Source organism: Neophocaena asiaeorientalis, unplaced genomic scaffold (assembly GCF_003031525.2).
Source record: "Neophocaena asiaeorientalis asiaeorientalis breed wild unplaced genomic scaffold, Neophocaena_asiaeorientalis_V1.1 scaffold229, whole genome shotgun sequence".
Lineage (NCBI taxonomy): Eukaryota > Metazoa > Chordata > Mammalia > Artiodactyla > Phocoenidae > Neophocaena > Neophocaena asiaeorientalis.
Window position 1 is genome coordinate 44,939 of NW_020174096.1, and position 26,572 is coordinate 71,510.

General features: G+C 41.6%; 2 protein-coding genes across 3 annotated transcripts in view; both read right to left on the minus strand.

Moving 5' to 3' along the window:
- The window catches only part of SLC45A2 (solute carrier family 45 member 2), a 31,945-nt gene extending 28,310 nt beyond the window's left edge, over positions 1-3,635 (minus strand). The window contains exons 1-2 of one of the 2 annotated variants that reach the window (XM_024754615.1): positions 3,201-3,585; positions 907-1,083 (exon numbers count right to left, since the gene is read on the minus strand). In XM_024754615.1, the coding sequence (XP_024610383.1) occupies positions 907-1,083; positions 3,201-3,585 (562 nt within the window). Of the gene's footprint in view, positions 1-906; positions 1,084-3,200 lie in introns of both variants that reach the window. The other variant, XM_024754614.1, reaches the window with a different exon arrangement.
- An 8,283-nt stretch (positions 3,636-11,918) lies between these two features.
- On the minus strand, positions 11,919-26,459 carry AMACR (alpha-methylacyl-CoA racemase). The gene is made up of 5 exons (XM_024754617.1): positions 25,857-26,459; positions 23,432-23,575; positions 21,724-21,884; positions 18,806-18,992; positions 11,919-12,996 (listed from the first exon to the last, which is right to left on the minus strand). Exons 1-5 carry the CDS (start codon positions 26,113-26,115, stop codon positions 12,587-12,589), a joined length of 1,161 nt encoding a protein of 386 aa, XP_024610385.1. The 5' UTR covers positions 26,116-26,459; the 3' UTR covers positions 11,919-12,586.
- Positions 26,460-26,572: the final 113 nt, after the last annotated feature.

A 26,572-nucleotide genomic window follows, 5' to 3' on the forward strand; every position in this document is an offset into this window, starting at 1 on the left:
GACACAAACTGGACAAAACTCAAGATTTTGCTTCTCATGGGACCTACCTGGCCGTGGGAGGAGACAGAATATGTCAAAACATAAAATATATTGGCTGGGCGATGAAGACAATCAAATAGAGTCCCCACGAGTAGACACAGAAACGCTCCCAGGCCAGGATCATGCTGTCATCTTGTGCATGACACCCCAGTCCTAGAAAAGTCCTAACTGGAGCTCTATAAATTCATGCTGAATTCAGCAGCATTGTTCTAAATCAAGGACCCAACAGCAACCAAAGGAAGCCGGCAATGGCCCCAAGAAATGGAGAGAGCCCCCTGTGTCCTCCTGGCATGGCCTTCTCCAAACCAGGAGGCTGAGGAAATGCCAACTCTTTATACAACTAAGAAACCTCTAAGACTTGGGGCTTTTTATTTGCTTGGTTTGTTTCTATTTTTGTTTTTAAATGTGATTCTTGGGATACTTGCCACAGAATCATCTGGGGTAGTCAGCAAAAATGCAAATTTCTAGGCCTCACCTCAAACCTACTGAATCAAAATAACTGGAGGAGGCTCCCAAGAAGTTGCATTTTTAACAAGCTCCTAAGTAATGCTGATGCTACATATTACTGATTCAAAAATAAAACAAAACAAAGAATAAAGTCAAGTCTACAAGGCCTCTTTTCATTTTAGTTGTAAAGGTCTCCACAAATGGCTCTTCAGAAAGCTCTTGTATAAACTTCCTTTGCAAAAACCCCACAGCCTGGTCACAAGAGAAATGCACTGGAAGACAGAGCCCGCGTGATGGGAGCAGTCCATCAACGGATCCATTCATTGAAAAAGTCTGAGTGCTGAGACACTGGATGGCTTCAGTGGAAGGGCCTCCCTATCTGGGGAGCTGAAGGATAGACTTTCTGGAATATTTCCCTACCTGTGAAGAGGGCATGGTAGTGGAGGCCCCTTTCCTTATCTCGATGGGTGCAGACATCAAATAAGTAAGCTTTGATAGGCCCATCAATGAAGTCAGCAGCAAAATCAAAGAGAACCACACCTATCATGGTGACGCTGATGGCCCAAATCAGCTTCTTCCTTGGGTCAGCAATCAAAGCTAAAAGAGAAACAAACATTGGTCTCCTAAGTCCTGGTTTAGAATGATCCGCATTTCTATTTCCACCCAGACTTCCTGTCATCAAATTATTTCCCTTTACTTTCATTTTGCTTTGCTTTTCCAAATAAGAAATAGCTCCATTATTTTCTCAAGTTTTAAAAATGATGCAGTCAATGTCCAGAAAAGGCAGCTCTCTAGAGACAGAAAGTAGCCTGAGCAGTTGCCTAGGACTGTCAGGGAGAAGGAAACTGGGAGTGACTGCTAACGGTTACCAGGTTTCTTTCTGGTCTGGGGGACGAAAGTGTTGGGTAATTAGATAGTGATGGTGAGTTTTATGGTATGTGAATCATCTCTTTAAATAAAGCTGTCTAAAAAATTATACATGCTGATTATAAACCATTCCAACCATATAGAAAAGCTGGGGAGATGCTTCTAGATCCCAGCCCCTAGATCTGGTCATCCTTCAGACATCCCTTTACACACTACTGTAGAGAGGTGTGCACCTGTGCCCTTATGCAGTGCTTCTCAAACTTCAGCGTGCTTAACCACCACCTGGACGACTTGTTAAAACAGATTGTTGGGCTCCACCTTCTGTGAATCTCCTGTGAGTCATCAGTAGGTGGGAGGTGGGGCCTCTAACAGCCCCCCACTGAGGCTAATGCTGCAGGCTGGCCCCAGGGGCCGGTTCCATGGATGACAATTTTTCCACAACTGGGAGTGGGGGGTGGAGACAGTTCAGGCGGTAATGCCAGCGATGGGGAGGGATGGTTCGGGGGGTCACGGGAGCCACGGGGAGCGGCAGATGAAACTTCACTCACTGGCCCCCCTGCTCACCTCCTGCTGTGCGGCCCGGTTCTCGACAGGCCATGGACCAGTACCCGTCCGTGGCCCGGGAGTTGGGGACGGGATCGTGTTGTACATGAGCATTTCAGGTGATGAAGAGCAACCTCACAGTGTTAACAGCTAAATAATATTCATCCTATGGCTATGCCACAGTTCACTGACTCACTCACAACTATTTCCCTTGCATTCAGTTTATTTTTTAAACCTAGTATGTAATATATGCACCTGTTATTTTTAACATCTTTATTGGAGTATAACTGCTTTACAGTGTTGTGTTAGTTTCTGCTGTATAACAAAGTGAATCAGCTATATGCATATGTATAACCCCATATCCCCTCCCTCTTGCGTCTCCCTCCTACCCTCCCTATCCCACCCCTCTAGGTGGTCACAAAGCACCGAGCTGATCTCCCTGTATGTACCTGTTTTTAAAAATACAGTAAAAAAATAAGTGAAAAATAAGCCTACCCTCCCCCTCTCACCCCAGCCCTTTAGTACTCCTTCCCTATTGGCAACAATTCTTTTCAGGTTTTTTGTAATTTCTTCCAGAAATACCCTACATTTATAGATTTATGCCCTCTTTTAAATATACAGAAGTGATAACTGATTATCCTGTCTCATTATCATCCATTCTGCTAGCCTGAGAGTTAATGCTCAAAAACTGTGTGCTATTTTTAAGTTTAACGATTCTTTTCTCAATGCAATATGTACTACCACCAATTACTGACTAATTGGTGGTGGCTGATTAATGGCTAGAAAAAGTGCTCACCGTCAGGTTTATGTCCACAATTTGCAGTGAAAAAATGTCCCCTCGAGCTACCAGGCTGATGCCCTGTACCTATTAAAAGACTCCACAGAAAGCTGTGTACATAATTAACTCTCATCTGGACACAAAGTTACATGTATTGTAAAAATGTATGGAGCCATTTGGCAGCTGGTTAATTTGAGAAAGTACTAAATAAGGTATAACGGGCACAAAAAAAACCCCGTAACTGATAAACATGTAAAAATATGGAATTTAATATAAAATAGGTAAAAATATAATCCTATTTTCAAATTCTCACAATTGAAAAATAATGTATCCTGATGTTTCTAAAAGTAAAGGTGCCTAACCACAGAATTTGGGTCACTCAAAGGTGAAAACTCAGTGTAACTTAGGAGAGAGAATCAGTTTTAACCGATTTCTGACTGTGGCGTAAAGAAATCTGCATTCTCCCTTCAGCGAGCTGCGTCACAGGACCCTTCTCCCGGCCTGCCCACCTGTGCTGCCCACTGACCTGACACGATAGCGTCCCCGTTAAGGTACATGGCCATGCCCAGCAGCATCACGATGCCCAGCGTGAGGATGTACGGTCTCCGCCGTCCCCACCGGGCCCGGCAGTGGTCGCTGGCCAGTCCCACCACGGGCTGCAGCAGGAATCCCAGGACAGGGCTCAGGAGCCACACCATGCTGTAGAGACTCCTGGGCAGGCCCACGCTAAGCAGGACTGGGGTCACGTAGGCCGCCTCCACCGCGTAGCAAAACTCCCGGCCGAACATGGCCATGCTGTGCATGACCAGGCTCCCTGTGGGTCTTTTGGGCGGCTCCACAGAGCCGAAGGGGCCCTCCTCAGCGAGGGATTTGTAGGTGTGGATGCCAGGCTGCCCACTGCTGTCGCCCATGGCCACTGGGTGAGGAACCTGCCTGCGAGCCCACCACCTCTTGCGTGGCCCTGGGGTTTGCGCTCCCAGCTGGATTTGAGGTGCAGCCCGGCTGAGCGGCCAACAGAGATGGTCAGGCTGGGGGAGGGGCTCAAATTCTTTCATGCCTCTAAGATCACAAGTTATGATGAGAAGGAAGGGGGGTGGGGCCTGGAAAGCATGATGGAGATTAGCTGCTGTGAGCCCTCTGGCTCCTTAGAATGTTTTTCTAAGAGTCTTCCTTTGTACTGTTCTCTCTGCCTCTCTCTCTCTCTCTCTCTCTCACACACACACACACAATCTGTGACACACAATCACACACAGCTTTGAGACAATAAAGCCCTATAATCCAGATGTTAAGTATGAATGAGTCGATATCTTTTTTCTAAACTTTTTCTAGGTATAAATATTCTGTCCTCTCCTGAACACAAGTTTTCTACACACACACACATATAGTCAATTAACTAGACTTAAAACAGTGGGAGATTGCCCCTTCCCCTAAATCACTAGCTCTCTCACAGCACTGTGATAGTTTCCTTCATTGCACTTAACACACTTCAGATAGTTCGTGTTTATTCTCCTTCTCCTATGTTGGTCTTTGATCCCCTTATGAGCAGTGATCTGGTCTGTTTTGCTCATTATGGCATCTAGCATGATACCTGGCACCTAGCAGGTCCTCAATAAACATTTGTTAAAGGAATTACAGAATGAATAAAGTGTATACACAACATTTTGTAATGCCAATCAATTGCCTGTTTGCTCAGATCCATTCTCTCCCCCTCATACTATGCTCCATAGCATAAGGGACTACATTTCCCAGGTTCCCTTGCTCTCTGGCTTCTAGGTAGATTTGTCCAATCAGAGGCACTGGTGGGAAGACTCGGGGCAGGAGAAATGAAGAAATCAGGATACTTCCTCCCCTCTCTTTCTCCATCCTGAGATGTCTCTGGCAGTGGCTGCATCTCCATTGTGGGTCCAGCTGCCAACCTTAGCTTCTGGGTCCCTATAACACTATCTTTCCCATCGATCCTGCAGATATGGGAGTGAGCCTGGCTTCCTGTGGTTGCTCGTATCTGAGTTGCCTCACTGTCCCCTGGGCTTCTCATCTCTTCTATCACCAATGTAATTCTCCATAATAAATTTCCTCTGTTTTAAAGACTTCGAGTGGGTCATTATTTTCCTTGTTGAACCTTGAATTCAAATGAAAATTTGAGTGGCAAGGGAAACATGATCTCATAGGAAAGGCCCTAAAAATGGTTTAACAGCAAGACTTGGAGTCAAAATATTAAAGTTTAAATTCTGGCTCTGCCTCCTTCTACCTGTATTTCCCTGAGCAAATCACTTAAAGTGGTAATTCCCAAACTGTGTGCCAAGGTGCCCCAGGGCACCACAGTGAACTCAAAGGGGTATCTCAGGAGATTTAAAAATTTAAAGAGAGTAAACTCAGAGAAACTCAACATCTTTCAGATACTACATGAAGTAAGAATGAAATAGTTCATACTCACAACATAAGACTGTACTACAATCCTTTCAATGACTTTAGATTTTTGTGAGGCTGGGTTTTCCACAGCCATGATAAAAAGCAAGTATTGTGGGACTTCCCTGGTGGCACTGTGGTTAAGAATCCGCCTGCCAATGCAGGAGACATGGGTTCGATCCCTGGTCCGGGAAGATCCTGCATGCCACAGAGCAACTAAGCCTGTGCACCACAACTACTGAGCCTGTGCTCTAGAGCCCGCAAGCCACAACTACTGAAGCCCACGTGCCTAGAACCCATGCTCCGTAACAAGAGAAACCACCTCAATGAGAAGCCCACGCACCACAACAAAGAGTAGTTCCTACTCACCACAGCTAAAGAAAGCCCGCACACAGCAATGAAGACCCAACGCAGCCAAAAGGAAAAAAAAGCAAGTACTGTATGAATATCAATGTGGAACAGAAAACGAGGGTAGTGACATGCAATCTGATTCCAAGGCACGAGAAGCTGCAGTGTCCTACAGGTGCCTATGACCCATTAGTGACTAAAAATGAAGTAAGGAGGGAGATCAAGATGGTGGAGTAGGAGGATGTGGAGCTTAACTCCCCACACAAACACATCAGAAATACATCTACATGTGGAACAATGCTCACAGAAAAGCAACTGGAAACTGGCAGAAGAGCTTCTATACAACCAAACCTGCAAGAAAGATCTCCATGTAACCAGGTAGAATGAAAAAAAAAAAAAAAGACAAAAAGGCACCAGAAAGGAGAGAGAAAGAATTCCTCAGACAAGGAAAAACTAAAAGAGTTAAGTAATACTAAACCTACCCTAAAATAAATACCGGAAGGTCTTCTCTAAATAGAAAAGAAGCAAGTATCTATAGGAAAGGGGAAACACAATAGGAAAGGCAAATATATTAAAGGATTGAAGATCATTTTAAAAAGCCAGTATACAGATTAAAAAAAAATTCTGTAAAAGCAATTATAACTACAACGAACAGCAAAAGGATAAACACAAAGATTAAAATAGGACATCAAAATCGTAAAATGTGGGGGAGTGGAGTAAAAAACTGTAGATCTTTTAGAATGTGTTTGCATTTGCATGACTATCAATTTAAAGCAAGTAGATATAGTTATGGGTCAATATACTTGAACTCCAGGGTAACCACCAATCAAAAACATAAAATCGATGCACAAAACCAAAAAGAAAGGAACTCAAGCATACTACAAAAGAAAACCATCAAACCACAGAAGGAGAAATAAAAAGAAATGAAGAATTCCAAAATCAACTGGAAAACGAAGTTTAAAATGGCAATAAGTACATACCTATCAATAATTACTTTAACTGTCAATGAACTAAATGCTCTGATCAAAAGACAAAGTGGCAGACTAGACTAAAAAAAACAAAAGCCCACCATGTGCTGCCTGCAAGAGACTCATTTCAGGAAGAAAGACACAGACTGAAAATGAGGGCATAGAAAAAGGTATTTCATGGAAACGACAAGAAAGTGGGGTAGCAACACTCATATCAGACAAAATAGACTTTAAAACAAAGGCCATAAGGACAAAGAAGGACATTATATTATGATAAAGGGATCACTACAAGAAGAGGATATTATACTCATTAGCATATATACACCCAGTATAGGAGCATCTAAATATATAAAACAAATACTAACAGACATAAAGGGAGAAATTGATAGTAATACAATAATAGTAAGAGACTTTAACACCTCACTGACATCAAGGAACAGATCATCCAGACAGAAAATCAATAAGGCAACAGAGGTCTTAAATGACACAATAGACTAGTTGGGCTTAATACAGAAAAAAAAAACAGAATACACATTCTTTTCAAGCACACATGAAACATTCTCTAGGGTAGGTCACAAAACAAGCCTCAGCAAATTTAAGAGAACAGAAATTATTTCAAGCATCTTTTCTGACCACAATGGTATGAAATTAGAGATCAACCACTGAAAGAAAAACGAGAAAAGAATGATACATGGAGACTACACAATATGCTACTAAAAAGCCAATGAGTCAACAATGAAATCGAAGAAGAAATGAGAAAGTATCTCAAGACAAATGAAAATGACAACACAACCTCACAAAATCTATGGGATGCAGCAAAAGCAGTTCTAAGAGGGAAGTTAACAGAGATTCAGTCCTTTCTCAAGAAACAAGAAAAATCTCAAATAAACAACCTAACCTACCACCTAAAAGAATTAGAAAAACAAGAACAAACAAAACCTAAAGTCAGCAGAAGGAAGGAAATAATAAAGCTCAGAGAGGAAATAAATAAAATAGAGATTTAGAAAACAATAGAAAAAAACCAATTAAACCTAGAGGTGGTTCTTTGAAAGGGTAAACAAAATTGACAAACCAAGAAGAGAGAGGACCCAAATAAAATAAGAAGTGAAAGAAGAGAAATTATAACTGATACTACAGAAATACAAAAACTTATAAGAGAATACTATGAACAGTTACATGCCAACAAATTCGACAACCTAGAAGAAATGGACAAGTTTCTAGAAACATACAGCCTACCAAAACTGAGCAAGAAGAAACAGATAATTTGAACATCACTAGAAGTAAAATAGAACCTATAATTTAAAAACAAACAGACAAACAAACAAAACTCCCTGCAAATAAAAGTCTAGGACTGGACAGCTTCACTGGGAAATTCTACCAAACATACAAATAAGAACTTACACCTAATCTTCTCAAACTACTCCCCAAAATTAAAAAGGAAGGAACATTCCCAAAGTCATTCCAGGTAGTCACCATCACCCTGATACCAAAACCAGACAAAGACACTACCAAAAAAGAAAATTACAGGACAATACCTTTGATAAATATAGATGCAGAAATTCTCAATGAATACTGGCAAACCGAATCCAACAATACATAAAAAGGATCATACACCACGATCAAGTTGGATTCATTCCAGGGCTGCAAAGATGGTTCAACAAACACAAATCAATGTGATATACCACATTAACAAAAGAAATGACAAAAACCACAGGATCATCTCAATAGACACAGAAAAAGCATTTGACAAAATTCAACATCCACTCATGATAAAAACTCTCACCAAAGTGGGTATACAGGGAACATATCTCAACGTAATAAAAGCACTTAAAACAAACCCACAGCCAACATAATACTCAACAGTGAAAAGCTGAAATTTCTTTCTCGCTAAATTCAGGAACAAAACAAGGATGCGCACTCTCACCACTTCTATTCAACATAGTATCGGAAGTCCTAGCCACAGCAATCAGACAAGAAAACGAAATAAAAGGTATTCAATTTGGAAGGGAAGAGGTAAAACTGTCACTATTTGGAGATGACATGATACTCTATACAGAGAACCTTAAAGACTACACAAAAACTATTAGAACTAATTAATGAATTCAGCAAGGTAGCAGGATATAGATACAGAAATCTGTTGCATTTCTTTACAGTAACAATGAAATATCAGAAAGAGAAGTTAAAAAACAATCTTGTTTAAAATTGCATTTAAAAATACCTAGGAAGGGCTTCCCTGGTGGCACAGTGGTTAAGAATCTGCCTGCCAATGCGAGAACACAGGTTCGAGCCCTGGTTCGGGAAGATCCCACATGCCACGGAGCAACTAAGCCCATATGCCACAACTACTGAGCCTGTGCTCTAGAGCCCACAAGCCACTACTACTGAGCCCACGTGCCACAACTACTGAAACCCGCACGCCTAGAGGCCATGCTCCGCAACAAGAGAAGCCACTGCAGTGAGAAGACTGCGCGTCGCAACGAAGAGTAGCCCCTGCTCGCTGCAACTAGAGAAAGCCCATGCGCAGCAACAAAGACCCAATGCAGCCAAAAATAAATTAATTAATTTTTAAAAAATACCTAGCAATAAACTTAACCAAGGATATGAAAGACCTACATGCTGCAAAATATAAAACATTGATAAAGGAAACTGAAGATGATTCAAAGAAATGGAAAGTCCATGCTCTTGGATTAGAAGAATTAACATTGTTAAAGTGGTCATACTAACCAAAGTAATCTACAGATTTAATGTGATCCCTATCAAAATAGCCATAACATTTTTCACAGAACTAGAAAAAAAGAATTCTAAAATTTATATGGAACCACAAAAGACCCAAAATTGACAAAGCAATCCTGAGGAAAAAGAACAAAGCTGGAGGCATAACCCTTCCAGACTTCAGACAATACCACAAAGCTACAGTTCTTAAAACTTCACACTATTGGTACAAAAACAGACATGTAGATGGAATAGAATAGAGAGCCCAGAAACAAACCCACACACCTACAGTCAATTAATCTACGACAAAGGAGGCAAAAATACACAACAGAGAAAAGACAGTCTCTTCAATAAGTGGTGTTGGGAAAGGTTGACAGCTACATGTATATCAGTGAAATTAGAACACTCCCTCACACCATATACAAAAATAAACTCAAAATGGTTTAAAGACGTAAATATAAGACGTGACGCCATAAACTCCTAGAAGAGAACACAGGTAAAACATTCTCGGACATAAATCGTAGCAATATTTTCTTAGATCAGTCTCCCAAGGTAATAGAAACAAAAGCAAAAATTAACAAATGGGATCTAATCAAACTTATGAGCTTTTGCACAAAAAAGGAAACCATTAACAAAATGAAAAGACAACCTGCGGAATGGGAAAAAATACTTGCAAATGATGCAACCAACAAGGGCTTAAGTTCCAAAATATACAAACAGCTCATACTATTCAATAGCACAAAAACAAACAACCCAATCAAAAATGAGCAGAAGACCTAATAGACATCTCTCCAAAGAAGACATACAGATAGCCAAAAGGCACATGAAAAGACGCTCAACATCGCTAATTATTACTGAAATGGAAATTAAAACCACAATGAGGTATCACTTCACACCAGTCAGAATGGCTATTATCAAAAAGTCTTCAAATAACACTGAAGACAGTGTGGAGAAAAGGGAACCCTCCTACTGTTGGTGGCAACTTATACTGGTGCAGCCACTATGGAGGGTATGGAGGTTCCTTAAAAACCTAAAAATAGTGCTACCATGTGAGCCAGCAATCCCACTTGAGTACGTATCCAGAAAACACGAAAACTCTAATTCAAAAAGATACATGCACCCCAATGTTCACAGCAGCATTATTTACAATAGCCAAGACATGGAAATAAGCCAAGTGCCCATCAGCAGACAATTAGCTTAAGGAGATGTGGTATACATATACAATGGAATACTACTCAGCCATAAGAGAATGAAATGTTGCCATTTGCAGCAATATGGATGGACCTAGAGATTATACTTAGTGAAGTAAGTCAGACAGAGAAAGACAATTATATGGTATCACTTATACATGGAATCTAAAAAATAATACAAATGAATCTATGTATAAAACAGAAGCAGACTCATAGAAAACAGATTTATGATTACCAAAGGGGGAAGGGGTGGGGGAAGGATAAATTAGGAGTATGGAATTAACAGATACAAACTACTATATATAAAATCAACAACAAGGATTTACTGCATAGCACAGGGAACTATATTCAATACGTTGTAATAACCTATAGTGGAAAATAGTCTGAAAAGTATATATACATAACTGAATCACTTTGCTGTATACTAAACACAATATTGTAAATCAACTATACTTCAATTTTAAAAAAGAATGAAATAAAAAATATCTTCAATGTACATGTATTATATTTTTCAAACAGCTAATAAGTTGTCAGGACATAAATACTTCAGTTGTTGGGACCTGATTATTTATAAGTGGAATAGTTAGGTATTTCTTCTGACCTAGGGGCACCATGGAAAAATTACTAAGACACTAAGGGAGATGTGAACTAAGATGGTTTAGGACCATCTGAGGCTTGTGTCCACATCTATAAAATGGAGAAACCTGCCGTACCTTCCCCTTGTGATCACTGAAGAGCAACTGAGATACTGTATGTCACAGATGTAACATCTGTTCTCCACTCCTCCATCCTGATGGAACCTGGACTAGCTTCAGGAACCCACCCCTCCCTCAAATACCCACGTGCTTCCAGGAAGTTGAGTCCAGGGGAGCTCCAGGAGCAGGTTGGCTTCATCTAAGGACAAGCCTATCCTCTCTGCCAAAGACTGGTGCAGGACTGGCTTGTGACTTATCTAGATCCAAGGAGACACAAGACAAGGTTTGCTGAGGGCTCCTGAGACTCTCTCTTCTTCTGGATGTTGCTGTGTGTGGAAGTGAGATCCAGAACTTGCTACATGATGGGGGAAAAAATAAAGGTGAAAAGCTGGGTAGGGAAGTTGAACAGTAGTCCAGGGAAGAGGTAACAGGGGTCTGGATGAAAGCAGCAATGGGAGATGGGCAGAAGGATGGATATGGGAGCTCTGAAGGTGGAACTGACAGCACTTCACTGTTGAGTTTCATTCCTTTAATAAATATTCACAAAGTTTCCAGTCATGGGCCAGGCACTACTCTAGGAACTGGGGACTTAGCAATGGAACCTAGGAATGAAACCTACAAAGTCCTTCATAAAGCTTCCGCTCCAGCCTGCACTGGTTAAGGAATGAGGGCTGGGGTCAATCAGCATGTCAGCAGTGATACACAGTGTGAAGGGAAATGAAATAGGGTGAGGGGAGAGCGAGTGACAAGGCAGCTGCCATCCTGGACAGGGGTCAGGAAAGGACTCTCCGTAAGGGACATGTGAACAGTGGCCAAATGAGGTGAGGCGTAAGCCGTGGGGGCCTACTGGGGGCAGAGGGAGACAGCACAGGAGTGGAAGCTGGAGACTGGTAAGAGGGGGAAAAGTCTAGTTAACACTTTCAAATGCATGATGGTGGAGTTTACTGATCAAGAGACACATTTGGATGATACCAACAGGCAGCTACACACAGGAGCGGGTCTCGATGGAGAGTTGGCAACTATCTGAAGGAAACCTCAGGACATTTTCTAAAATTCCAGTTCCAAGACACTGGCTGAATGATTTCCTTACCAAATTAAAAGGATCAGACTTTTCTATCTAAGGACATTCATTCTGGTTAACAGTAGAGACTAAAATATTTCAAGGAGTAACAAAAGGCGATTTTAGTGCTATTTACAGAACTTTCTTGAAAGTTTTTCACAAACTTAAAAGCATGAGTAAACTTTGAGGGGAAAAAAGCTTTATTTAATAAAAAGCATTATATTAATTCACTTAAAGTATATTATAAATATATGAATATTTTAAATCAACAAATATAACCAATCAAGTAAATTGGAAGGCAGAAAAACTGCCACAATTTAGTATAGGCAAACTGAAAATATTCCTAAATCAAAAGCCATGATGTTAACCGTTTTCAGAATTCAATCATCACTTTATAATCAGCCTTGTTTCCTGATCAGAATAGTTGGACCACTGTGATATTGTTTTTTCATGTTTCTATGCATACAATTTTTTGCATTATTCTATACTGTAAATGCAATATTCAAATTTATTTGAGTTGTGGGGCTTAGAAGTTAGAGATTAGCTCTTGGTTTATTACTTTCAACAATTTTATCTGACTTAAGCTGACTGATCTCTTCCTGGCTGAAGCCAAACTCTTTGAGTATCTCTTCAGTGTGTTCTCCTACAAAAGGATCCCTTTCAGACGAAGGGACAGCTGGGGTGTTGGACAGCTGGGGTGCAGGGCGGGGACTCACACTCTGCTCACTATCAATAATAAATGAGCCCCGATCTTTGTGGTGACCACAGTGGGTAACCTCTTCAAAAGTCAAAACAGGAGTCACGCAGGCATCTGTGCCGTCAAAGATCTGACACCACTCTGCCTTTGTCTTCTTTGCAAATATATCTGCAAATTTCTTCTTCATTTCTGGCCAATCAGTTATGCTCATCTGACTGGGAAGTTCATCAGACTTTAGCCCAAGTCCTGAGAGAAAAACACAATTTCTTAAATTAGTATGCTTTGGGTAGAGTAAATATAATCAGTGAAAATGAGTTTTGAACTCACTATAGTCACCCAAAACAGGATGTTCTATAGGGTTTCTCAAATGAGTCAAAAGAAGGAATTCAAACTCAACTTGAAGTTGGAGCCAAAGGCTGGAGAAGGTAGTAGGGGTAACAGGATTCAAAACAGACTTTCCAAGTCTTTGCCAAGATTTTATTATTTACATTCCAACCAAAATAGTCTATTTTTAATGGTCTAGTTTCCAGAAACTGACTTCTTCCTTCTGAGTAGGTTTTTAAAAAGAAATTTCCTCATGATGTTACTATCTGTCATATTGAATTAAAATAACTCCACGTGCTTCCCTGGTGGTGCAGTGGTTAAGAATCCGCCTGCCAATGCAGAGGACACAGGATCGATCCCTGGTCCAGGAAGATCCTGCATGCCGCAACTACTGAAGCCCGCGCACCTAGAGCCCGTGCTCCGCAACAAGAGAAGCCACCGCAATGAGAAGCCCGCACACGGCAACAAAGAGTAGCCCCTGCTCGCTGCAACCAGAGAAAAGCCCACCCGCAGCAACAAAGACCCAACGCGCAGCAACAAAGACTCAACGCAGACATAAATAAATTAATTAAATAAGTAAGTTTACATTAAAAAAAAAAACACCCATATTTCATATAGTGCTCCCAAACCCTACAAAAGCTAAAATCTAAACACTTTATACAAGACTACAGGCAGACCTCGTTTTATTGTCCTTCACTTCATTGCACTTCACAGACACTGCATTTTTACAAATGGAAGGTTTGTGCCAACCCTGGGTGGAGCAAGTCTATGGGTGCCATTTTTCCCAACAGCATTTGCTCACTTCGTGTCTCTGTGTCACATTTTGGTAATTCTTGCAATATTTCAAATCCTCCACCAGCAAACAGATTACAACTCATGCGAAGCTCAGATGATGGTTAGCATTTTTTGGCAGTAAAGTATTTTTTAATTAAGGTATGTAGGTTGTTTTTTTAGACAATGCTACTGCATACTTAATAGACTACAGTATCATGTAAACATAGCTTTTATGTGTACTGGGAAACCAAAACATTCATGTGATTTGCTTTATTCAGATAGTCCCTTTATTGCAGTGGTCTGGAACCCAACCCGCAAAGTCTGTGAGGTATGCCTGTACCCCTGTTTTCAAGGAAGAAGTATAAAGATAAATGATTAAATTCAAGATTGCAATTTTATAAAGAATGTTCATTTCTCTTTATTTTCGTCAAATAAAAGAGCTCTAGGAGGGCAGTGATATTTGACTCATTACTCTCTTACAACCCTGCTGTGACCTAGGAACAAAGGACTTGTAAAGTAACCAAAGACACGTGCAAATTGTTCCCATAGCAAACAGGACAGAAAATTTTCAGCCAGCCAATCAACAGGGGGCACAGAGACTTTTTTGCTCTCTCAAGTATGAAGAACCTTGAAGGGCCCATCAACACAAGGGACAGAGAGGATGAAAGCATCCGCCAGGGGATATCACAGGAAGGTGGCTTCTCTGCCCCATGACCTGACCTGTGCTGCCTTTATTGACTACAAGCACCTACCCCTGTAGATACAACCAAACTCCAGTGCTGATTAAATTATACCCAAGGGGACACTTTGTTGGGGTTCGGTGTAACTGTCATTTTTATTCCCTCTTGTAGAAGAGGGTTTCTAAGTTTAAATTACGCATAATATTTTGCATAAGTTTGGCCAAGTTAATCAAGTAATTCTCACTTTTATCATCCTTTCCTCATCTACCATGTTGAAAAACAATGACCAATTGTAAGCTGCTCTGAAGATGCAAAAGTGCCTATGGAGGTAAGAAGACATGAATACTGCAGGCTCTTCTTAGTGTTTTGAGGGATATGAGGAGAATTCACATAGTTCTGAACAGCTGTGAAAAAACACCTGTGGGATATACAAGTACATTTTTCTCTGTAGCCACATGTCCCATTCAAAACCAGGAAAGATATGGAGCCATAGTTTCAGGTTTATCACTAAAACCTATAAGGAAATGTTTCTAAGGGTGTCTTTCACTTTGCTTTCTCTTTCCTGATAGCCCCAAACTCTGGGATTCAAAAACACATAAAACGAGCAGTTGGCCAAAAGCATTTAAGTAGACCACAGCTACTGCTGGAAACATATTTGCATGCTTTTTTAAACAGTTTTTTAAAAACAAAAAATCAGAATGTGATCAGAACCATAAACTAAGTAAAACTGGAGTCAATAGGTCTCCAGCAAACACTATACTTGAGATTACACCGATCATACTTTGTATACTGGAAAATACTAGAAATCAAAAGACCCCAGGCTCTACCCCTAACTCTGACACGCCAGCTCTTCCATCGTCCTATCACCCTTTCTCAGCCCACAATTTCCCAGCCAGCTCAGGACTCCTCATCAAGGCCCCAGGACGAACTACCAGTGCTTTAGGGTGGGCTGCTTCCTGTGCTGCTGACAGCCTATGCGTAACTCTGAGTCCATTTCCCCATAGAACACAATTATAGATTGTGGCTAGTTTTTATAGTACAATCAATATTCAATTTCTGCTATTATAAGTCAAACAGACGTTCAGAGACTGACCTGGGGATTCAGACACCATTTAAAACTTGAGAAAATATGTTTTGATTTCCAAAAAACTACCTTATACGTACATGTACACACACACACACACACACACACACACACAATTATACAAAATATTTATTGTTTTAAGTACACGTCATAAACTTTCTGCTCTGTAACACAATATTAGGCACATATGAAGCAGTCAAAGCTGTATGCTGCAAGTATGCAGTGACATATGCACAAAGATTGATGCTTATTAATAAACAATAAACATTATGTGTTATAATGTAAACCTGGAAAAAACGAAAATTAACTTGAAAGGAAGTGGTTAAATAAATTTTAGTAGAGGTATACCACGGAATATGATATGGCTGCTGTATAAAGAGGGTGAGGCTGAAGATCTTTGGTACTGACAAAAAAGATGTCTTTGCTATATTTTTGAATGAAAATAGCTATTAATTATACATTTATATAATTAAATATATTATATATAAATTGTAAAAGAAGTTTAATTGTGTTTGTATGTGCACAGGGAAAGTTCTTCAAGGCCACATCCCAAACTTTCCCAAAGCAGAAGGACAAGGGAGAATTTTTACCTCTTACTTTACAAATTCTGTATTGTTTACATTTTTTTCGTTAAAAAAATACATTATTTTGAATTTTTTTCATTTTTTTTTAAATTGTGGTAAAATACACAAAATATAAAATTTACCATTTTAGTCACTATTAAGAATACAGGGGCTTCCCTGGTGGCGCAGTGGTTGAGTCCGCCTGCCGATGCAGGGGACACGGGTTCGTGCCCCGGTCCGGGAAGATCCCACATGCCGTGGAGCGGCTGGGCCCGTGAGCCTGTGCTCCGCAACGGGAGAGGCCACAACAGTGAGAGGCCCGCGTACCAAAAATAAAAAAAAAAAAAATTCTCTATTGCTTATCTGATTTACTACAAGAGTCTCAAGAGGTCATGAAATTCTCAGTACTTTCAGATTTCTTTGCCCTGGAAAGCAGCAGGGGCATAGCACAGAGGAGTCGGAGCCTTACAAAAACCTTGTGTATTTATGTTCAGATACTGAGAGCTAAATGAAGGTATGTTCTCAAAGATCTCAGTATATAAGGTGAAATAAATAAATTAATACTACCTCAAAAAATCATTACAGATATGGGGGTTTGTCCAGTTAGGCCTGCGAGAGAAGTAATGTGTATGGGACAAGTAAAAGTACTATTTTTGCAAATCAATACTGTAGAAGAAAGAAGATGCTGAGGCATTTCGGCATGGACGATGTAGATTAAACAAAAGCTGAACGAACTTGCTAAGTCCCCCGAAAGCACAAGCCACCTGCCAGCTAAGGATCCTTAGTGAACTTTAAAGGGAGAGAGGACATGAAAGGTACCACAAAAGGCCGCGACTGCAAAACAACTGGAGGGGTTACAGAGTTTAGACTCAGAAAGAGGAAACCTGGGAGAAGATTATCACAAGTCAAGGACTGGAGCAGTCTGCCTGCTATAAAATGAGGTGGAGTGTGGATGTTAGACATGATCATTCTACACATGTATGTTTTTAAGAAAACAACAAAATACACCACAGAGAGGAGTTAAATTCTGAAATGACAGAGCAAGGACCTTCAAAACTTGGCTCCTGCATGAAAGCGACAAGAACACTGGCACAAACTATCAGAATCAACATTTCCGTTACTCTAGACGTTAACTAAAAGCTTGCAACAATCGAAGGAGCATATTTAAGAAAAAAAATGACTGAACTCAGTAAGACCAGTGAGCTTTGTGGTGTTATAACTTAGGCTAATTTCATCCCTCTCTCCCCAGCTCTGTGATGGCCTTGAAAACCAACAGGCTCTCAACAATGGTAGTCGTGAAAACCAGTAGGTTAACAGCCAAGGAAGAGGAGGCAAAATGAGTTTGAAGCTCCCACAAAATCCTATCCCCAGAGAAGCGCCAATGTTTGGCCTGTCTGACAGCTCCCTGAAAATCCCCACCCTCAGGGCTTGTCTTTAGTTGATCTGACTCAGAGCTTACACTGCCCTATTCCTGAGACATTTGTCAAAAAAAAAAAAAAAGTCAGTTGCAACTGTCATTTAGAATTGCCTGTGCGTCGTGATAATAAAATTTCACTGAAGATTAGTTAATTTTATTATTATATTTAAATTCCCTATAGACAAAAACACAAGGTTTTTGTAAGGCACAGACTCCACTGTGTTATGTACCTGCTGCTTCCTAGGGCCCTGCACCCCAGGGTGGGAGTGTTGTTCCCACCACTCAGCCCCTCGTATAGCATTGTTCTGTCCAGAATTTTGAATTGACCTCTGGTCTTAGTCTTAATTTCTGGACGGAAAGGCATCCTCTATGATCTAGATAAACCATTTTGTTCTATGGTTTCTCTAACTTAGAGTTAAGTTGGTGAAGTTAATATAGTTGATCAGAGAATGCTTTCTGAGGCTAGCAAAAACAGTCATTTCAGCGATACACAAATAACTCTGAGTAGCACCGCGCATCTGAAAAGCTACCAAACATGGCGATAAAACTCCAAACTTAAAGCTGAAAGATAAATGTGCTGCAACCAGCCTGTCACACTGCTTCAGAATACATTCTGAAACTTCTTAGATACTAAATTATCTGTAAACTTTGAATTCACATTTCACAGGAACAAAGTAACTTCAGTCCAATTATCAATTAGGGAAGAGGGGATCCCAAATTTTCCTGCTAACTTGTGGCAACATGTCAGTAAGACAAGAATCTGCAAGAAAGGTAAACTACAGAAGCATCAAGTGATGGTAACATATTGCAACAAACTCTCATTCACCAAAGTCTCTCTGTGCTCTGGTGACCCCGTCACTGAAGTACCATGAGGGACATCTATCAGGGAACAAAAACTGGTAGAACCAGTAGATCATTTCTAGGGAAGAAAAGGATGTGGGCACACATGGGCAAGATAAATATCCAATACTACGGAGTATGAAATGTGATAAAAACACTGAACTACCACAAAAAGGATTATTATTTTTTTAATCTGAGCTATTTTACAGACTTGTAAATTTACTTGTCAATTTAAAAGATGTGGGAAGTGCCCCACAATATAATGATGGCTATAATTAGGTAAATTATAAAGTGGATATATAATAAAAGACATCATGAACTTCAAAAGACTCCAAAATAGTCCAAAAAACATCCACAGAAAAGAGGTGCTCACCCCTGAGCAGCAGCTCATAGAACTGGGGCTCCAATGCTCCAACAGCCATGAACCCACCGTCCGCCGTCCTGTAGGTTGCGTAGAAAGGCGCTCCACCATCTAACATGTTCTGTCCACGAGGCTGTCCCCACAGTCCTGTTTGTTGGGTTTTCCACAGAAAAGAACCGAGATATGCTGTTCCTTCCACCTTTGAAGAAACAGAATACAGTATGAATCCAGACAGTTCAACTATAAAAAGCACGATTTCTACTTGAGTTTTTAAAAAAATATTTGTATAAAAATGTTTATCTTGGAATATAGGAAGATTATATCTAATTATACAACTTCTTTGATATTTCAAGAAAGTGAGTTAGAGCAGGCTTATGATAGAGTGAGTTTCTGCACTATTCAGATCAGGGAATACTGTTCAGAAAAGACTTAAAGGAACTACTTTTGTTCTTCCTTTCAAATAAGATTGGCAGAATGTTGATAATTTTTGAAGCTAAGTGAGGGTACATGGAAGTTCATTATACATTCTCTTTACTTTTATATATGTTAACAACTGTCAGGATAAAAAAGTTGAAAACAAAGCAAAAAGGTTTTTTTAAAAAATCTATCATGTGATCTCAATACCTACAAACACATACACACAGATATATGAAGCATATCACATTTTAAAGGTAAATCACATGACAGTTAAATTTAGTTGGTTCTAGTTTGACTCCAAGCCCAAGAAAACAAATTTGAGTATTTAATATATCTTAACTTTAATAATCACTAGAAAGTTACAAAATAAACATAACAGTATGGGTGGCAGGTATATGGGTTTTCAGAGTACAGACAAACTAGTTTGGGAATGCCAACTTCCCACTAGTCCTAAAGTAACGGGAATGGATTCACAAACTCAGGTATGATTATCACAAGGCTGGATGCACTGGGCTATCTAAAGAAGACTACTTCCCTATCCTTACGGCTTTCTGATCCTAATGATTCTGGCACCACAGGGAGAAGGCCATCAAAGCATCCTTGTCTCTGAGGTTACCAACGGGGGGGCCCCATTCCAACTGTGAGCATGGGACTTCTCACAGATTCTGGCTGTAATAGAACAAACACAAAATATATCTTTAGATACATCCTAGTTTTCCCATTTAACTTGAGGAAGCTCACGCACACTTCAATTCATGGATCTGACATTTGTTGTCACCAAGTAGTGGAGTTTGTATAAGTGGCCTGTGGTGGTGCTTTTTTTTGAAATGGGGTTACAGAGATCTTAGAGAGTGTCCCCACATTTAGACATACAAACACACATATAGACACACACATATATATACGTATACATATATAATCTCTTTTACACACTGGATGTAGTGATGAGTCTATTGAAAAAAGATGTCCTAACAGTGTTACGGGGCTGGTCTGGCTCACTCAGGATACAAACAGGCTCTAATTTAATTCCACCTTTACTTGGTGTCATAGGAGGATAGCGGACAAGAGACACAGCAGTTATAATCCTCATCTCATCGTGAGGCTGCCCAGCACATACTTCTCTTCTCCCCTCACGCACACGTAGCGTGTGCTGACACAGACCAGAGCCTTTGACACAGGGAAATTGCAGCCTCAATTTCCCAACCTTTTATATTGTTCTCATCACGTAGGCCAATGGCCTGCATGCCAACACACAGCCCCCCAGGTCAGATGAGCACTCCCAGATCAGGAGTAAACACAGTAAAACGGACTGCACATTCCACAGTTACCTTAACTCTAGTTTCTAAGGCAACAGTCTGATGAAGAGACAACTCCAGGTCATCACAGGCAGGCCTGGATCAAGGATTCTGCTGCTAAAGTCATTTGGAAACTACTGGCCCAAAACAATAAGGTATCTGGGGACTTCCCTGGTGGCCCGGTGGTTAAGACTCCATGCTTCCAACGCAAGGGGCAAGGGTTCGATCCCTGATCGGAGAACTAAGATCCCACATGCTGTGCGGCACAGCCAAGAAAATTTAAAAAAAAAAAAAAAAATTTAAAGAATAAGGTATCTATTTCCCCCAATCACCCTCTTCCTTCAGCAATCCTCCCCAGGGTGCCAGGGCCACGATCCACCGGGTCTTCCAAGCGAGAGATGGGGGAGCCATTCTTGATTCCTCCCTCTCCCTTCATTGCCAATATCTCATCAAATCCCAGCAATTTTACATCTCAAATGTAAATCCTTAAATCCAGACCCATTCTACCATTAACCATTTTAGTTCTCACCTTTTCTCTCTCCATCCAATCCATTCTCCACCCTACCGCCAAAGATCTGTCCAAACGCAAAGGTATAGTGACACTGGACTGGGCTCTCATCAACTAGCTGTGAGAACCTGGGCAAATTTCTGTGCTTTAGTTTCCTCTTCATTAAAATAGCAATGTATTCCAAGTGAAATTGCTGTTTGGGGGATCAGGAGAAATCACACAGGAAAAGTGCCTAGGATAACAAGAGGCATGTGTATGAGGGTAAAAACACCGAAGCATCATGACACTTGGGTCTCCCCTACACAATGCAGCAGGAAGGTCTAAACTGGTCCATTTTACTCGAGCATCATTAAGAATCTTCTCTACCTGCTAAGGGAGACTTCCTGAGCCCAGTTTTGAATGAAGATTTCTTGAAAACCATATCCTAAGCACAAGAGACAGCACAGGGAAAATTGTTGAAACACAACATAGAAATCAGGTGAGTCATGAAACGTTTAGAAGATTGACTCCACAAACAGATGATCAAAATATGACATTCTGACACATGTTCAAGATATGAAGCTATTTTAAAGAAAAGGCCATCCTTGGTAACTTGGATTCAAATTTCAAATCTCATGTATCTCATCTTGTTCAGAAGAGGATTTGAGGCAGCCATATATCGACCTCAGGAACAACTAGTAGGCTTATCATTTCCCCCAATCAACACTTACCATGTTTGCATCAACGACCTGACCTTTGCCAGAGCGTGTGCGTTCAAATAGCGCCATCAGGATGCCCAGTGCGCACATGAGGCCACCACCACCAAAATCAGCCAGGAGATTCAGTGGGGCGTATGGAGCCTCACCACTTCTGCCAATTCTTGATAAAACACCTATACCATTAAAAAAATCGGGGAACACTAACTGTAAATTTAATACCTCTTTTAAATAAATACATGAACATCTTAGGGGGAAAACCAATCTCTCTAGTTACTGTTGTAAGTGAAAACTAATACCTAATGCTTTTCTAAACCTAAACCTGTTCAGCATATTTATAAGAAGGCTTTCCGGGCTTCCCTGGTGGCGCAGTGGTTGAGAGTCTGCCTGCCGATGCAGGGGACACGGGTTCGTGCCCCGGTCCGGGAAGATCCCACATGCCGCGGAGTGGCTGGGCCCGTGAGCCATGGCCGCTGAGCCTGCACGTCCGGAGCCTGTGCTCCGCAACAGGAGAGGCCACAACAGTGAGAGGCCCACGTACCGGAAAAAAAAAAAAAAAAAGGCAGCTTTCCCTCTAACAAGGTTCCTTGTTTGATTTTTTTTGTTTTCTCTAAAACTTTATTCCAACTAACATTTTCAGAATTCTGTTGCTAAGTTTTTATTCACTGGGTTTTTGGGGGGGGAAATGGTTGCTATCCACTTAGCACTTTATGGCTTAACAACAGTATAATGCACTTCCATTCTTATTAGAAAGAGATGCAAGAAAATAAACACAAGAAATAGAAAAGGAATTAAATGTTTAAGTAGATGAGAAAAGCCAACTCTATACTCACTTTTTTCCTCAACCTTTAAATGTGTACACACAGAAAATCTGAGACTTCCTTGACCCAGCAACACAGTTCTTAGAAATCTAGAACTAGGCCATTCTATGATATGTCCTTTTTTTTTTTTTTATTTATTTTTGGCCGAGTTGGATCTTCGTTGCTGCATGTGGGCTTTCTCTAGTTGCAGTGAGCAGGGGCTACTCTTCATTGTGGTGCATGGGCTCTTGGCATGCGGGCTTCAGTAGTTGTGGTGCGTGGGCTCAGCAGTTGTGGCGCGTGGGCTCTAGAGCGCAGGCTCAGTAGCTGTGGTACACAGGCTTAGTTGCTCTGCGGCATGTGGGATCTTCCCAGACCAGAGATCGAACCCGTGTCCCCAACATTGGCAGGCAGATTCTTAACCACGGAGCCACCAGGGAAGCCCTAAGATATGTTCTTACAGGCCAAAACTCGAGTAAGGTGATATTATGACCTGAAAACCATGGGCTTTTTCTAGTATTCATAGAATTTCTAAAATCATGACTCAGTCAATGATTCTCAATAAAGTGAGGGAGGAGGGGTATCAAAATCAAACTATATCTTTGCAAAATATAGGGCAACCATTTCTACTACCAACAAGTCTGTTAATTCCCGGCAGGGGCTTGCTGGAGAATTAACTTCACAAATGTAGTCAGTAAATGTTATTAGTGAACACATTACGCCTTCCATGTGTTAAGGCAGGGGGAGGACGAGGATGACTGTTCCAAGACAAACCAACCCTTTTTAAAAAACCACGTGCCCTTTATTGACTCCAGCAAATATTTAAATCTTCACTTTAAAAAAATTCTTTTTAATAAGTGTAACTGTAGATCTTGACTGGGAACAAAATTAAAAGTGTAGAGAAATGATTGTTTTCAACATACCTGACAAAGCCAAGTAGTTGATGTCATGTCCTGCTACCCTAGAGAATCTTCCTGATTGGCCAAATCCACTCAACCTGGCATAGATAAGCTTTGGATTCTCCCTCTGCAGAATCTCTGGGCTGAGCTGGAGTTTTTCCATCACACCTTGAGAAAAGTTACAATTTTTTTTTTAAGAGAGCATGAATTGAGGATGGGTATAATCCCTTCTTTGTGGCAAACATAAAACAGCACTCTTGCAAGGAAAACTAGTAACATTTGTTGCAGGTTTATAGGGTATTGCCAGTAATTAAGGACCCAGAGAGTGAAGCCCCCATTTCTGGAACGTGTGGCTTCCCCCCGACGCCCAGAAAGCTATTTCCCTCCAGCACTGCCCTGCATCCCTTCAGGCATACCCAAGCATCTTGTCCTCAGAGTGGACATTTCATCCCTTTATTCAGGCCCTTTATAGTTCCCCAAATTCTCTCCTTAGTAATTTATTAGAAATGGTCTGTTCTTTTGGAAGTTACTCTGGGTCTTTGACCAAAAATTCACTTTTGGAAGCTGCTATTCCTTTCAGGACCTTTTCTATGTCTATACCCGCATCAGTGCCTGCTATACTTATTTATGTATGTATATATTCCTTCTTCCCTATCAGCTCAGAAGCTCCTCTGGCAGGATCCATGCCTCATCTCTTTCCACAGGCTTATAACGTGCCTCTGCCTCCATAAAGCTATGATAAGTTACAAAAGAACTCTATTCCTAGAGTGGTGGTTGCCAAGGGGTAGGGGGTTGGGAGAGGGATGGATTGGGAGTTTCGGATTAGCAGATGAAAACTGGTATATACAGAATGGATAAGCAACAAGGTCCTATGTATAGCACAGGCAACTATATTCAATATCCTGTGATTAAACCTTAATGGAAAAGAATATGAAAAAGAATGTATAAATATGTATAACTGAGTCACTTTGCTGTACGGCAGCAATTAACACATTGTACAGGCAACTATATTCAATATCCTGTGATAAACCTTAATGGAAAAGAATATGAAAAAGAATGTATAAATATGTATAACTGAGTCACTTTGCTGTACGGCAGCAATTAACACATTGTAAATCAAGTATACTTCAATAAAAAATAAAATAAAATAAAAAGAACTTTATTCCTCTACCTAAACATCAGCGACAATCCCCTCCCCTGGCAGCTATGTCTGTATTCACAGCTCTACCCTCCTCCTAATTCCAAGATTGTGGACAAGTTATTTAACCATGCTGAACCTCCTTCAACTTCAAATACGGTATTATTAAATTATGACATAATCCTAATTACTCAATTATTATTGTTATAATCCTCAAATCTGAGGGTAAATCAATTGACACATTTAAATATGCCTGGTGCCCACAGACACTCAATTCATTCACCAAACATTTACTGCCTTCCTGCTATATACCAGGCAAAGCTCTGTATTTGTACTTGAGCAAGATGACGGTGGCAGTTGTCTAAGAATAGATCGGAGTGGTGCTACAGCCAAACATCAGCTTTAAAAAACGCTGCCAAGGAAGCTGCAGCAGGTATGAAGAGAAAGAATCCTGAGTCATAGGAAGGAGGAAGAATGATGGGATTGGTGATAACTGAAAGCTGGCAGGGGGAAAGGAAGATTTGGAGTCCTGGTTGAAGTACAAGTTTCTGATTCAGGCAACTGGGTGGACATTGGTTCCATTCACTGAAATAAAACACAAAGAGGAGATGCCATTTTAGTAGGGAAGATGACGAGCTCAGTTTGGAATACGTGGAAGCTGCAGTGCCCGGGGGAAGGCCAAGTAGAAATGGACAGGAGCTGGGTATTCCGGAAGTCTGTGGCTCTAAAAGGGGGTACAGTTATAGATTTGGCCAACATCTGCCTGTAAAAAGTAAAAATAATAGGAATAGATAAGGTGGCTCCAAGAAGCAGAGTGTAAAGGAAATTGAGCAGAAGCTGGAACTTGGGAACACCAGCATTTAAGGCAGGGAGTTGTCCTGGGTCCGGGGATCGCTTTATGAGGTACACCAAGCTCCAAACGGTAACAAAATGACTATGTACCTATATGCAGCTTTCCGGGGCTATGGCTTTCGATCGTTTCTCATAGGGTTCACGATCCTCAAGTAATTAAGAATGGCAACTATAATAGGGTGACTCAAAAAAAGAGAAACTGGGAAGGAGTCAGAGAGAGGTATAAGAGCAAAGGCAACAACAGTATCTCGGAATCCAAGTATGGAAGACCGTCTCAGTGGGCGAACGTTCAGCAACAATATCAAATGCAACAGAAAGGTCTAGACAGACAGGGACGGAAAGGGTTCGGGTGGCAACAGGGAAAAGGTGTGCCGGGCCAACCCCAAATGCCCGGCGGCCTCCCTTCTTCGGGGAGCGTCCCTCGTCCGGTCTCGCGTAGCGTCGGGATCTGGGGCTCACCAGGGCGGAAGGACTCCAGCACCACATCCGCCCGGGCGCACAGCAACCGCAACACCGCCGCTCCCCGCGGCTGCTTCAGATCCACGGCGAGCGAGCGCTTGCCCCTGGCCATCCGGCTCAGGTCGCCGCGGGTGCCCGGCCGGTCCACACGCACCACCTGCGCCCCGAAGTCCGCCAGGACCATACCGCAGAACGGGCCCGGGGCCAGGCCGGCCAGTTCCACTACGGAGACGCCCTGCAAAGCCATGGGCACCCGCATATCCTTCCGAAGGCGTAAGAAACGGAACGGCCCCAACGTCGGCCACTCGGGCCTGGGGCCCCCCTCCGTCCCACTCTCCCTCCGTCCCTCGCGGCCCCGCCCTCGTAGCCTCTCCCTGGTGCGCCTGCGTGTCGCCGCGGAGTCTGCGCATTGGTGCGTTTCCTGGCCCCGCCTCCCCGGGTCCGCGGAGGGTTCACTTTTTGGAACTGCTGAATCGTAAATCGTGACCGGGCTTGACCTGGGGACCCCGTGGCTGGTCACCGACTTCTCAGGACGCTTTTACTCTCGATGTTGCGATCCCAGCTGTTGTGCGCTTTGGGTTCGTAAACCTCTCCGGCCCTGGAGAAATTAAAAGTACATAAATATTTAAGAACAATGCTAAAGTATTTTTTTCGGTGGGCTGCAGACTGCCTTCTTACTTCTTTCTTAGCCACCCGATGATTCACCCACAGATGGC

Bases quoted from the DNA above. Each gene is read 5' to 3' on its own strand.
- AMACR (XM_024754617.1), bottom strand. From the start codon at position 26,115: ATGCGGGTGCCCATGGCTTTGCAGGGCGTCTCCGTAGTGGAACTGGCC. The intron at 21,885-23,431 runs GTATGTTGAAAA...TTAATGGTATAG, and splicing joins CAACTACTTGGCTTTGTCAG to GTGTTTTATCAAGAATTGGC. The intron at 12,997-18,805 runs GTGAGCACCTCT...TTTTTCTCTCAG, and splicing joins CTATGAGCTGCTGCTCAGGG to GACTTGGGCTAAAGTCTGAT.